Source organism: Tupaia chinensis, unplaced genomic scaffold (genome assembly GCF_000334495.1).
Source record: "Tupaia chinensis unplaced genomic scaffold, TupChi_1.0 Scaffold000247_1, whole genome shotgun sequence".
NCBI lineage: Eukaryota > Metazoa > Chordata > Mammalia > Scandentia > Tupaiidae > Tupaia > Tupaia belangeri.
This window is the reverse complement of record NW_006159725.1, coordinates 404,069-419,104: the sequence shown is the minus strand read 5'-3', so window position 1 is coordinate 419,104 and position 15,036 is coordinate 404,069. Positions and strand designations below refer to the sequence as shown.

General features: G+C 43.6%; 1 protein-coding gene across 1 annotated transcript in view; it reads right to left on the bottom strand.

Annotated features, from left to right (window-relative positions):
* ARHGEF12 (Rho guanine nucleotide exchange factor 12) overlaps positions 1-15,036 on the bottom strand; it is a gene marked incomplete in the record, with an annotated part of 176,953 nt that overhangs the window by 9,262 nt on the left and 152,655 nt on the right. Inside the window, 10 exon segments of the mRNA XM_027771983.1 lie at positions 816-1,049; positions 1,355-1,434; positions 1,570-1,656; positions 2,322-2,409; positions 2,725-2,892; positions 3,422-3,497; positions 4,542-4,619; positions 6,992-7,092; positions 8,394-8,508; positions 11,046-11,171. Of these exon segments, the coding sequence (XP_027627784.1) occupies positions 816-1,049; positions 1,355-1,434; positions 1,570-1,656; positions 2,322-2,409; positions 2,725-2,892; positions 3,422-3,497; positions 4,542-4,619; positions 6,992-7,092; positions 8,394-8,508; positions 11,046-11,171 (1,153 nt within the window).

Sequence of the window (15,036 nt, the reverse complement as noted above, 5' to 3'; positions counted from 1 at the left end):
TCTGTCTCTGTCTTTCTGGCGAGGGCATGCGCCCTATAGCAAAAACCTCTCAAGAAAAATTAAATAAATAAATTAATTAATTAATTAAATAAATAAATTTGACCAGAGAGGAACAAAGTGAAGGAACAAGAGAGAAAGTGAGAAAGCAAGCTGTCAGGTCCAGGACTCGAATTGCAGTTGGCAATGTGGGAGTCCAGCATCCTTAACCACCATACCACCTGCCGGTCCCTGGCTTCTATTTTCCTATATCCCTATCTAAATCTTATCCATCCTTCTGGTCAATAAACTCATCTACCTAGGTCTCTGAGGCCACCCTTTTCTGGTCACCCCCAAACCAGATGAATTTTTTTTTTTAAGACAATTTTTGCTATAGGGCATGTGCACTCACCAGAGAGACAGAGAGAGATAAAGAGACAGAAAGTGAGAAATCACCCCCCCAGAGGGGTGGTAATGATGCAATCCCTTCTCCTCCATTCTCCTCTTAGGATTTTGAGCACACACGCACACGTGCCTGGCATGAGTTTCAAGCTGCAGAGTCCAGGGCTCGAACTGTGGTCATCCATGAGGGAGTCCAGTGACATAAGCACTATGCCATCTGCTGGTCGCCCAGATCAATTCTGACATAACTGCATTGTGATTGTTTGAGTGTTTACTTAAGAAGGTGGAGGTTTCTATCATCTTTTCAACTGGACTATAAATTTCTTGAAAACCAAAAAGTCGTAACTTGTGCTTCTCTGGATTCCCCTTAAGTGACCGCTCAGGACGTTCCAACTCTGAACTGACTGTATCTATAATAAGTCATGAACAAAACCTACGATTCCTCAGTGCGTCCAGTGCCCACCGTTCTTCTGAGATGGGCAGGTGCGGCTCTGGGGCCGTGAACGGGTAACCGACGCCAGCTTCCTTCAGGGTCCCGTCTGCATGCCGCTCCTTCGCAAACTGGCTCTCAGTGACGAAGAGGTCGTCCACTTCTGCTTTCCCAGAGGTGCTCAGCGAGTGCGACTGAGGTTTCGATGGCAGCAAGGGAGAGGCTAACCCCAACTCTCTGTCTGTACAAGGACACAGAAGGGAAGAGTACACTTTAAGACCATGTTTAACTCCCAAATTCAGGGAAACATTTCAGCGTTCAGCAAATACACAAGGGGAAGTAACTGGATGAAACAGAGATCATCTGGTGAGCACAGGACATGGCACTTAGAGCAGCGCGATGCAGGCACAGAAGGCTCCCCTGCAACGCCTGCTAAACCGGACGGCTGGTGCCAGAGCCTGCATAAACCAAGAGTCCCACAGTTTCCTTGCATTTTAACAGACAAGAGACCACATTCTTCCTGGTAAACTTATTTGCTCAGTTTACCTGGACTCTGCAGGCTAGGGACTGAAATGCCGTGATGGTCCCCTTTTAATTTCGGAGGTTGCTCCTCGTCATTGTCTCCTCTGTAAAAGACCGGAAACAATCTTTCAGTGTCAGGAAGTGTCTAAACTTGTCGCTACAAAACCTAAGAATGATCCACTTCTTTTCTGGCCCAAAAGCACAAACTAAGCCTTTCTCCAAAGGGGAGGGTCACTTACTCGCATGGCGGTGATGGCGGTAACGGGATGGGCTTTGTGGACTGCTCCTTCACTGACGCGGCCATGCGGCAGATGAGGTCCTGCCAGCTGCCGAGGTGCGAAAGGAATCCGAGATGCAGTACGAAGAAAGGAGAGAAGGGACACTCTTTACATACACTCGGCAAGCAAAAATGCACAAAAACCAGACGGAAAAACTTCGGTCTGCCGGGGACTATCTTCATTTTGAGATTCCAAGACTACACTTGCAAGAAAAATCTAACCACATTATAGATACATCGTCCATTAGCAACTTGACTTGAAACTTTTGAAAATTTTTTCTTCAGAAAATATACTTTCTTTTCTTCCACTTTTTTCTTTTTTAAATCATTATTATTTTTTATTTACTTACAGTCACTCACTGTACATCAATACAATATACAAAATGAGATTTTCCCATCCAGAATACATTGTATATTAGCTCAATGAAGGATATTACCATACATACTATTGTCAACAAATAATGTTCTATTTCTTATATATTTTGCCCCCCCCGACTCCCTCCCTCTCACTTTCAATAAAGTAGACCCAAAAATGAAAGGTGTCGACCTAAAATGGAGCCAGCACTTGAAAGAGTACCTCTACACAGAGGAAGTGCTTGGTCTCCGTGTAGCTTTTGGTTTGCTGAGTCCTATTATAAAAGCACACTGGCGTCTGTGGAATAATAGTGTACTCGGGATAAACAGAAACTGGCAGGGCAAGGGACCCATACATACACGGTCTTCTCAGAAACCGTCTGTGCCACCAGCTCATAAATCTGGGCTCCATTGTCTGACATGGAGATGACGAATAAAGCTTTGTTATCTGGGGGAAAACAAAACAAGACAAAAGTTACTCCACCACTGTGATCTAGGGGTCGTGAGATATGTTTCCAGGGTCTTGGTAACATGCAGCATCTTAATCTAGCAATAGATACAGGTTACATATGTTTGCTTCGTAAAAATTCACCAAGCTACTATAAGCTCTTCATTCACCTTGAAAACAGAGAATACATTTCATCTAATTTGCTCAAGAATATAGAAGTAAAACCCCAAGCCAGAGATGCTACTTGATGACAATGGTCATCTTACGCAGCGTTACCGTGAGCCTGGAGGTTAGCATTGGTGGGGACACACTCACCTGTTGCCACCTGCCGGACCAGCACTGTACTCAGCTTAATGACGGGGCTGAACGTGTGTTTGCTATCAGCTGTCGATGCCAGAATCTTACTGTGGCACCTTAACACCAGCCTATCATCCTGCTTCTGCAGCAATACCAGAATGTCTTCCAGCAGCAGTGTGTACAGATCTAAACACAGAAATGCAGGGAAGGTGATACGCACAAAAACTGACACGGGTTTATTAAGCTTCACGACAATTCAACAGAGAAATTGTATTTCTGTTACATCCGGTAAATTGAAATAATCCACTGGCATATTGTCTTTCTAGGTTTCACATGTTGATAATTCCCTTGTATTGTATTTCACTTGTGTCAGTCTTTGACCAACAGGAAATAAAAAATGTTTCCTTGCCATAGTTTGAGATGCACTGGGTTAAAGAAAGCTTACAAAGACTCAGTGTAACATAAAAATGAGGGGAAGAGGGCTGAAGCATGACAAGAGTTTTCCACTGCATTCATAAATGAATACTTAGCACACTTGACATAAGATAAAATAACACTAGCAGAGTGCCTTTCACTGTACAAGCGACAGAGGTCGGCACTGTTAGCTGCTGTAAAGAAAACTGTGACGAGTTCTCTCTTCCGTCTGACACAAGGACACTTTCCTATTCTCTCTTTCTCCACTCTCCCCAAAATGGACAGACGACATCAGACCTACCAATAGATTTATCTCTATTCACCTTCCACACCAATGGCCCTTCGTGGATCATCTTCCTTTTTGTTAAATCTAAATTCTGCCAAAACAAGGAGAATTACAAGTTATTTCCAAGCACTGAGACTACATTCTACATAATTAATAGTCTCTTCCCAAGCAATTCTTCATATAAAAAATGCCATTTACATTCAACTATCATTATTGCTGTTTGTCAGTTCTTAAAAATGGAATGAAAACCATGTTAAAGTAACCTGCAGAATATTTTCTGCAAAAGAGTATCTTGCAAAAAAACACGGAGGAGTACTACCTTCCAGATCATACTCCAAACAGAAATGAAGCTACAAACATTCAGCCCCTAGACCTTAGTCCACCCCGTCATTCTTCCATGAGTAACTAGAGGGAGATGGCCTGGCAACGTGCTTGTCTGGAACAGAGCCCTGGGTTCTCAGGCTCGACCCCCAAGAACGGTCTCAGGAGCTGCACCATCACACCCAGTCCAAGTACTACTCTCAGGCTGGCGCCAAGTACTATTTCTCTAGGAAAAAATCTCATTCCGTGCAAGTTAAGAGGATAAACTGATATATATGGAATAAAAATAAATTTTAAATACCCACTAAATAAATCTGTCAAGCAACCACCAAGTGAAATGGTACAAATTCTAACAAGTCATTAAAACGAAATCCTGGATACTAGAAGCAGTGATTAGTAAACATTTTACCATCATTTTTCTAATAGTTTAAACTTTAATGCTTCTGAAGAGCTTCATGGAAAAATAATGGCGTTATCTTTCTTTCCTGAATGATCTGGAAAGTTCCTGTAGTAAACCAGCCTACTCTTATTCAAACTACAGACACAATAAAAATAAATTAATAATCACTGCGTTCCTTAGTCTCCTGCCGATTCCTGTTCTGTCAAGTTAGTTTCACACAAAATATCCCTCCAAGGAATACTCACGTAATCTTCACATAGATCAGACGTTTAAAAGGCAGAACAAAACCGGAAGTACTACAACCTACGGCACAAGAACCCCTCCTGCTGAGGTAGTCCCCCTGAGACCTCAGCTACCTGCCAGGCTCTGGCATGTTTCATTTTATGTTTACAGCTTGATTATACCCTCTCTCACCCTGAGCTCCTCAACATTCGGGCACTCTGACAGCTTCAGATTGGAGGTGTCGAGGCGACGCTGATAGTCCTCGAGGCGCTGAAATGAGGCAAAATGGAGCCGAGGTTACTGCTTTGGTCATCAATGACCTCATTTTTTTTTTCTTTAAATAAATAATTTATTTAATTCCATTTGTTGTTATTATTATTTTTTAATTTGACTAGAGAGAGAGAAAGAGAAAGCGAGGAAGCAAACCACCAGGTCCAGGACTCGAACTGCATTTCCCTGAACTCCTTGCAACACCAGACTGACACCTCGCTCCTTCTGGAAACAACTCTTTCTTTTTAATTTGAGCATTTCAAACTAAGCTGCAGATGTAAGGATACAATATCCCTAAATATTTCAGTATACATATCGTTTACATGGCTCAGTATTTATTTAGTTTTTTTAAAGTATAATTTATATACAGTGAAATGCACACATTAAAGTGTACCTTCCCACATATTTTACAAATGTGTACACTGTGAAAATCAAACTCCTAGCAAGCTATAAAATACTACTGTTACCCCAAAAAGGCTCCTCATACATCTTCCCAGTTAACTTCTACCTGATGCCTAGAAAACAGAAAAAATTTTGCTGTTTTTTTCTATCACAATTTAGTTAACCTGCCCGGAAGGTCATATAAATAGATTACAGGAATGTATGCACTTTTTGCGTCCGTTTCTTCTACCTGGCATGTCTGTGAGAGTCAGCCAGGCTGTGTATGTCAACAATTCATTCCCTTTTTATTGGCAGTATTCTATTCTATTACTATACCACAGATGGTTTACTCATTCTCCTATAGACAAATTTGTGGGTTATTTCCAGGTTTTGGCTATTAACAACAAAGCTGCTAGGAACCGGCAGTTGGCGTAATGGTTATGTCACTGGGATTTCACTTATTCAACCATGGTTCGAGTCCCAGACCTGGCAGCTTAAAACTCATCCTGAGCACATGTGCTCAAAATCCCAAGAGGAGAAGGGACTACAGTGTGACCATCCCCTGGGGGTAATTTCTCGCTTTCTGTCTCTCCGTCTCTCTGGCAAGTGCATGTACTCTATAGGAAATAAAAAATGTCTCTAAAAAAAGAACAAAGCTGCTTCAACATTTTCGCGCTAGCCTGTTGTGGCAAGTGGGTAAATCACTAGGAACAGAACTGCTGGACAAAGGGTAGACACATCCAATTTACAGAGAGATTGCCAGGGTTCCCTCTAGGGTTTTAATTATCATTTTACACCAAACAGTATATTTCAAAGTGACTGTCCTCCTCCAGCCTCGACAGCAGAGCTGTCTCCATACTCAGTTTCTAAGAAATGATGTCCACGCCCAGGCATTCACTGGGCTCTACACGCTCACAGCTTAAACGTTCACCTCTGACACTGGAAGAGGCACAGCCAGTGCTCTTGCACCCCCACCCGCTTCCTCCACTGAACTCCCCACCCTTCCCTGCTCACCCTGCCCACCTAAACATGCGAGCCACTCCATGGGGGCTTATTCTTGACATCACCTCCTCTTCCCATTCTTCTCTAGGTCAGACACAAGTCCTGTCAGCCTGACCTTTTGCTGAATAAATACGTTTTTGACTCTTGCACTTCGCCAACTTACTGTCATCCATCCTGCGGCTTCTGCACTATCTGCTTCGACTCAGTCTCCACAGAGCGGTCTTGGTGACACTCGCACCATGAAAATCTCAACACTGTGTTCTCAAATGTCTCTAATGAATTCCTTTTGCGTTTAGAATGAAAATCGAAATCTTTAACATGGCCCAAAGAACCCTGAATGATTTAGCCCTGGGCTGCTCCACCTCATTTTATATGTTTTATAGCACTCTGATTTAGGTGTTCAGGCATGATCCTCAGTGATCTAGTCTTTCGGTTCCTCAAGCAGACCATGCTTTGCTCCCTGTGACCCCGGGGCTGCCCCTCCATGCTGTCCTCGTCCATCCGACTCCCCTGCAGGGTTGGGAGACACAACAAGCTGACAGCTCTGGGAAGCCCTCAGAGGGCCCTACTTATGTACTCACAGTACCTCAAAACTCTCCTACTCTGCGACCACAGTTGATCCGAAAAGCTCACGCTATCACCTGCTAAATGCCTTTCTCTCCTGCTAGGAAACCAACCCGATGAGGGCTGTTCCTGCTCTCCTTGGCGACCACTCTCCTCCCTGTGCCCAGCATATGGTAGTGCCCTATCAGCACTGTGCAGAGAGCAATGGAGGAGCGAGCAAGCAAGCAACCCGAGGTGCTCAGGAAAGCCAGACTCCATCTTTATTCCATCACAGATGTATCTGGACCTACAAGTACACGAGGAGTCAGCAAATGTTCCGCTTATCAATTATGCAATGATGGCATCAATTATTATTTAGATTCCAGGTAGTATTGATTCAGTATTTTCCCGCTGTCGCCCGGTACCTTCCAGCTTTTCCCTTTTACCTGCTTGTTTTCTGCCTCTCTGACGGCTTGGTTTACATAATTTAAGATCTGACGACAGTGATCTGCGGCCCTCTTCACCTTCTCCCTGTCTGTTGGCCATTCTGAAAGCAGGGAAGAGATTCACAGTATGAACTAGAGGAAATCGGGTAACAAGTATGATCTACGCACAGACATGAGATTTCATTTTGTTGCAACACTCAGAAGTACAAACTAAGACCTTGAATATTTTTATGGCAGAATCTCAATTCTGGTAGTCTTTGGACAAGGGAGACTTCTTATGACAATACTTTAAAACCTAAACATGTTAATGTTTTAAAGATACCGCAGTACAGAACCCCAAGTTTCTGTTTACAGACAGTATCGGGTCACTATATTACGAATTCCAGGGGACAGGTCTCATTCACTTTGTAAATGGGACCCCGACCCTTGGAATTCTATCTGCACTGCCTACGTGATTATGCCTGGAGAAATTGCTAAACAATATTTTTTTGAATAATATAAAATTATTTCCAAACAAACACCTTTATATTGGAAATATTTAAAAAAGAAAATAGATTACAATATTTATTTAACTGAAAGATTAAATTCACCAAAATGTGTTGAAGCTACACTATTATGTAAAAATTTCCCAAATCAGAGTATCCAAAATTATAATGTTCCCAACAATAATCTAATGCTATTGAACAGACATACTAACGTATACAATTAATGAATGCGTATAAACCACTTTTGTGACCAGGTACTGTAACTTTAAATATCCCAATTACATATTCATATTCTCAGATAGAAGTGTATAAGAAACAGAAGCTTGAGTGCATAAAATTATTAATGAGAACTACATTTAAGAGCCAAAATCTCAACAGAGAGACTTAGTCACTTCATGTTTCAAAATATGAGAGTTGGAATTAGAATGTACTGGTTTCACTTAATACAAATGGGAATACATATATAAAGTATTTCTTCAGAGCAGCATAAACTTTCTTTAAAGCAGTTATGAGATACACTAAAACAAGGATTGACAATCTTTTTTGGTAGAAGAGGCAAATAACAAACATTTTACACTCTGTAGGCCAAACGACCTGTCCCGACTCTCACTCTGCCGTCACAGTGGAAAAGCAGTAGAGACATGTGAACACAGGTGAGCGTGGCTGTGTTCTGATAAAACTTTATTTACAAAAACAGGTAGTGACCCTAACTTGGCCCACAATCCATAGTTTGCCAAAGGCTATGACAGAGCAACTAACGGAGTACATTAAACCAAACAGATTGAAGGCAACTGGATGATGATGTGTTAAAAGTCTTGTCACTATTTGGAAATCCAATGCCAAGAGCCTGGAGAGCCTGTGGCAGGACCTTTCTGTTATTACTCCTAACATTCTGTGTCTCGGAGAGGATGCCATACCTGTGTACTTGGCAATATTATCCAACAGCAGTGGGTACTTGGTGAGCCTCTGCATTTGGGTGGGGATGATATCTTTCAGCTGAAGTCGACGGCACAGTGGATTACTCTCGGCATCCTAAAGTTAGAGGGAAATAACGGAATCTGTAACCTCGTTAGGAATGCAGCAGCCTAACATGTACCATGTGGTCACCACGTAAGTCTACAGCCTCACAGTTCTGCTTACTAAATCAAGATTGTTAAAAACATGTCAAGACCAATGTCGTTGCCACACTGTTCTGCTTTCTCCTTTAATCATATAAAGGGGCAAGGGAGCCTCCATCACTCCACCGATGGCTGCTCTGTCATCTGTGTCAGTAAGGACTGAGGCCCTCATGACCAACTCCAAGAGCTGTTCTCTTATGTTAGGGTACTTTAGCTTCGCCTACTCAGAACAGCGAGGTGTGGTTTCCTATGACTGGCATTCCTACTATAAGTCAGTTAATGCCCCATCTGCCATTCCAAGTAGGCACGATGGCTCACCAGTGTGGATACACCAACTCAGGTGTACCACGGGCCCACAAATGGTTCAGGGAAATGCCCGTTAGTAAATATCTGAGGCTCTGTAGGACATATAAAACCTCTCACTACTCAGCTCTGCCGTTTCAGTGTGGAAGCAACCATTCATGATGAACGAACACGGCTCTGTGCCGTAGAGAACACTAGCACGAGCGCCAAGAACCACACCCTCTGTGTACACTGTCATCCCATCACCTGGAGTGTGGACGGAATCCGAGTATGATAAGATTTATCACTCCTAATTAGGTTACTATCAGTGGACTCTGAGTTCATCAAAAAGGAGGCCTGTCTGGACAAACCCGACTTAATCAAAGGGGCCTTTAAAAGAAATCTGTGTCTGGGAGATAAATTCCTTCTGTTCTGGAAGAAAGCAAATACCACCTGTGAACTGCCTGAGAGGCCTCGGCAGAGGGAAATGAGCCTTATCTAGGAGTCAGGCCGGTTCCTAGCCTAGAGCTAGGAAGAAGGCAGGGACCAGGTTAACACATTTACAAGGAGAGAATTCTGCTAACAACCAGTGAGCCCAGAAGAGGACCCCAAGCCTGGGGGAGAAGTGTAGCTCAAGTCTGCTGAAACCTTGAAAGAAGATCCAGCTGAACTGTGGCTGTACTCTTAACCCACAAAACCCCTGCGATGACTACTCTGTAAGTGGCCCCCTTTGTGGTAATCTGTTATACTGCAACAGAAAGCGACGGCGCTGTGTTCCGACAAAACTGTTATCTGCAGCAAGAGAGGACAGGGGACACGGCCTGGACGCTGCAGTTTACAGACCCTCAATCTGCACCAATGTAGTAAACCCTAGGGAGTGTGACTACTGCTAATTCTTCCCTGGGCCCAGTGTAAGCCCATTCTCACACCGTGACGCTGTGACGATATTCCTCTAATACTATATGACTTGTTTCTTGGTAACATTATTTTAATAATGTAGATGGATTGTTTCCATATGCCCCTCCCCCCTTTTTCAATCTGCCAGAGGTGCATGTGCTTGCAAGAGACAGAAACAGAGACAGAGGGAGAGAGGGAGAAAACAACCCTGATGGGATGTGGTCATGCACGATCCCCTTTCCATTTCTCCAGCTGATCAGATTTGGGCACATATGTACATGCTTCTCAAGCTGCCTGGGCTGAGATTAGAACATTGTAGCTGACCATCCTTGTGGGACCTGCCTCCCAAATATTTTTATGATTTATTTATTTATTTTTGGCGAGGTTTTGCTATAGGGCACGTGTACTCGCCAGACAGACAGAGACAGATAGACAGACAGAACGCAAAAAAACACCCCACAGGGAGGATGGCCACACCACAATCCCTTCTCCTCCATTCTCCTCTCAGGATCTTGGGCACACATGCACATGTGCCCAGTGTGAGTTTAAGCCACTGGGTCCGGGACTTGAACTGCAGTCGGCTGCATGGGAGTCCAGCAACATAGCCATTACGCCAACTGCTGGTCCCTCCCAAATATTTTTGACTTTATAAATTCAAGTTTGTATATGCCATGATTTTAAAGTTTCTGATGAAACAACCAAAAAGTGCATGTAGATTTCTATGTCAAGTATTTTAATCCTGATATTGAGTTGTTGGAAAAGTCATGACACATTTTTGCATAGGAAAACACAAAAACTATGTCATAACTTTTCCAGCAACCCAATACATATCTGATATATACATGCAATTTTAATTTTTAATGAGAGAGAGGAGTGGGGAGAGAAAAAGAGAGAGATAAAGAGAGGTATTTTTTTCCAGCAGGGTTTCACCATGCCTCGATCCTCCTGCCCCAGCCTCCCAGTCGGCTTGGGTTCCGGCCATGTACCACAGGACCTGCAATCCGAATGCAGGTCTGTCCATATGTATGCACAGAGGTACCTACCGCCTGTAACGCTATGGCTGGGCCGTGACTTCTTCTTTATTATTCACCACTCCAAAATCATTTTATACCTTTTAATATACTGAAGAACTAACGAATGGCTTTTAAAAACACAAACCTAAATTTCATCTTTGTGAAAGACTGAGCTAAGCTTCTCCCAGTTTATTCTATAATAGATACAAACTTGTAGTTTTGGTTTTTTTTTTCCCCCTGCATGACTCACTCAACTCACTTGCACAAAAGTCTGGAATCGGGAGTCCTTTTTCTGACGAGTCTTGATCATTTCCAGGGCGAAAGGTTGGTTACTGCAAAAGGTAGCAGCAGCTTGCTTCAGCTTCTCCTCTCCTGGTCCACTGAACTGTGCCAAGAATGCAAAGGAAACAATAGAGAACCAGACACCAAGTTTATACGAGGCCAGGCGTGAGGAGACAACCACACACTCCTCTCCCCGCTTCTGTAAGGGCTCTCGAGACGAGCAGCAGAACGCCCACTGACGTGGGTATGGCTGGCTCTGTAATGAAAGCCCGGCCCTGACACAAGCAGGCTTTCCTGGTCACACGCCAATGTGCTCTTGCTCACAGCCTCCCTCGACTTAGTACCTTTCGGCCTACCCCACTTCTCAATTAGAAAGGTGGGCACCCGGGGCGGGGATGCCAGACACGAAGCACCTGGAGACTGAGATGGAAATTTCATTTTCTGAGTCCCTGACACCTTTATAAAAATTACTCTCAGTGCTCTAGGAAGCCAGGCCTTTGGATACTACGTTTCTTTCTTCCTTGCTATGAAACCCACCAGGATTATGAGCAAGTCATGACTTCTCTGGGTCAAAACACAATTAAATCGCTGCTGCTTCACCTTTGCAGAGGCTAGAGCTGGTTTGGGGGAGGATCCATGAGATTATGACTCTTTGGCTAAAAATACATACTTTTACTAATATTGGGTTGTTTTTCCATAGAAAAATATTTTTTCATAGAAAAATAAATCATGACTTTTTCAATGACCCAATATTTTTAATTGCTAAATTTAAGTCTGTATATGCCGTGATTTAAAAGTCTCCAATGAAACACCTGACAACTGCTTCACTCACAGTAGGTACCCTTATAAAAGTCAATATATTGTTTTTTAATACCACCTCTACCTTTTATTTTGGGGGGGGAGGTTTTTGCTATAGGGCACGTGCATTTGCCAGACAGACAGAGAGAGACATACAGACAGAAAGCGAGAAATCACCCCCCAGGGGGGATGGTCATGCCGCAATCCCTTCTCCTCCATTCTCCTCTCGGGATCTTGGGCATGCACGCACACGCACCCAGTGTGAGTTTTAAGCCACCGGGTCTGGGATGTGAACCGCGGTCGACTACGTGGGAGTCCAGCGACATAGCCATTACGCTAACTGCTGGTTCCCGACCACCTCTACCTTTGTAAGTAATTACCTAATGGTTTACAAAAAATCTTTCCATATGATCTTCCATTTGAAGTCTTATTCCTGAGTCTGTGCATGAAAACATTTGTTAACAAATCCTTCTGCAGTTCGTTTGCAGACAAAGTCAGAGTAGGACATAGACAACGTGTTATTTTAATCAGCCAGCCCAATTTTATTTATTTCTTAAAAACTTTGCCAGAGGATATGTACATTTAAGAGAGAGATAGAAAGAGAGGGGGAGAATCCCCCCCTTGAGGCAGAGTCACACTAAAATCTCTTCTCCTCCACTTCCCTCTCCTTCCAGGACTTTGGGCATGTATACGTGTGTGCCCGGCTTGTTCTTCAAGCTGTTGGGTCTGGGACTGGGACTTGAACCACACAAGGCATGTGGGACCCAGCTACCTTCACCACCACACCACAGACTGGTCCTTACATTCTTATTCTATTATAAATACGACTCAACATGTTTAAACATGAGACAGGCAGAACTTTGATGTGTTAGTCGATCAAAGCCCCATCCTAACACTGTACAATGAGCAGCTGGGTTACAAAAGAAAACCATGCCGCTACCATGAAGCCCATTACGGGACAAGTACTAGGACAGTACTCTCCAGAACCAATCTTTAAAATAGCGGGATAACACTAAAGCCCTGTTATGATTTTTGTTTGTGGGATTTCTGGCCAATGCTTTTCCCTAAGTTAATTCTTTGTATGTAACAGTTATAAACCAGCTTGTGGTTAGTCCGTTCTGTTCTTATTCAACTTTTTATAAGTATATTACATTGGTTAAAAATAGACTTCTTTGCACACGTTCTTAAAACATTTTGTCCCACTCTGTTCACACTTCTCCATCTCCTTTACCCTGTGACAGGTCTGTGATGCAGGCCCGACTGCACTTCTATAGCTCATTAATGATGAATCTCACCTGACACTCGGTGTTAAACATTATTTATAGGAGATGCAAAGGAAACTGCGTAGGAATCGAGATGTGATCTCTTAAGTCCAAATGACTTACAGCGTTTTAATTCAAGTTTGACATGGAAATTGATGCTATACCATGTCACATTATCAAAGGAAACGATGGTCTTATAAAATTTTCAATTTTCTTTCAAATTGAGCAGTCTGCTGTCAAGCCAATAGAACTGAGTTATAACTTCCACTGCTGCACTGAGATCAAGAAACAAAACGAGCCCCATTACCACAGAGTAGCCACAGAGCAGGCGGGTCTTTCAAGGAAGTTAAAGCCCCTTAATAATAATGCCAATTGAGTACAGCATAAAACGCTCTGGAAAGGGTAAAAACTGCAAGGCGAGCTTGCACCACGAGTCCCTGCTCCTGCTCCGAGCTCACTGTGTGAGAAGAGACCTCAGGTTGAATTGGCAGCTTCCGGGCAGTGATCTCACCACCAGTGAGAAGAGTAAGACGAAGACTGTTTTCGTCAACTTTCTAGTCTTAATCGCTTAAAAGTTATGATTATTGAATTACCAAAACCTTGTGGCACTTTCTCAAATAGTGTGTATTAATAAGTAAATTTCTGGGGACCAGTAGTTGGCGTAATAGCTATGTCGCTGGACTCCCATGTGGTCGACCGTGGTTTGAGTCCCGAACCCAGTAGCTTAAACTCACGCCGGGCGTGTGTGTGTGTGTGTGTGTGTGTGTGTGTGTGTGTGTGCCCAAGATCCCGAGAGGACAATGGAGGAGAAGGGATTGCTGTGTGGCCACCACCCCTGAGGGGTGATTTCTCACTTTCTATCTCTCTGTCTCTCTGGCGAGCGCACGCGCCCTATAGCAGAAACCTCTCCAAAGAAAAAGGGAATTTCTGTGGGCAAATCTAAACAGTTCCTGCTCAACGCATGCTAAGATTTTAAGACTATGCCATACACTTTACTATTACTCACAGCCTTAACTACAGTAGTACTTCCTTAAAATGTATAAACTCACCGCCTTGTAAGATGGTTTCTGTGTCCTGCACTGGGTCTCTCTGAGGCGAATTTCCATGACAACCTGTATGCTTCCCTTCTTGTACACACTTGTTTTAGGTCGAAGTACTCATTAGGCTTGAAATAACAGGCAGACTGCTTTCCTACTGATGGGCGGTTCTGCAAGGGCAGGGGTCTAATCTGTTTTGAGTGTCACTATCTCCCTAGCACCCAGAACATCACTGGTGAATGTACACTGACAAATGTCAGACGGAAAAACTGACAGAATTTAACAAACAGCTACTGTAGCCTCTAGACTGTTTCCTTTTACTATAGATGAGATAAAGTATTTTTCACTTTTCTACCACTATAAAAGCAGTTCTGGGGACCAGCAGTTGGCGTAATAGCTATGTCACTGGACTCCCATGTAGTCAACCACAGTTCGAATCCCGAACCTGGTGGCTGAAACTCAATGCTGGGTGCATGTGCGTGCATGCCCAAGATCCCGAGAGGAGAATGGAGGAGAAGGGATTGCGGCGTGGCCATCCCCCTAGGGAGTGATTTCTTGCTTTCTGCTCTCTGTCTCTCTCTGTCTTTTTGGCGAGCATACATGCCCTGTAGCAAAAACCTCTCTCAAAAAAAAAAAAAAAAAAGCAAAAAAGAATACTAGTCCTTTACATTTTCAAGAGTATAGGGTAAAATTGTTCTTATTAAAAAATAATTTAACTGGGAACCAGCAGTTAGCGTAATGGCTATGTCGCTGGACTCCCACATAGTCGACCGCGGTTCACGTCCCGGACCCGGTGGCTTAAAACTCACGCCGGGTGCGTGTGCGTGCGTGCCCAAGATCCCGAGAGGAGAATGGAGGAGGAGGGGTTGCC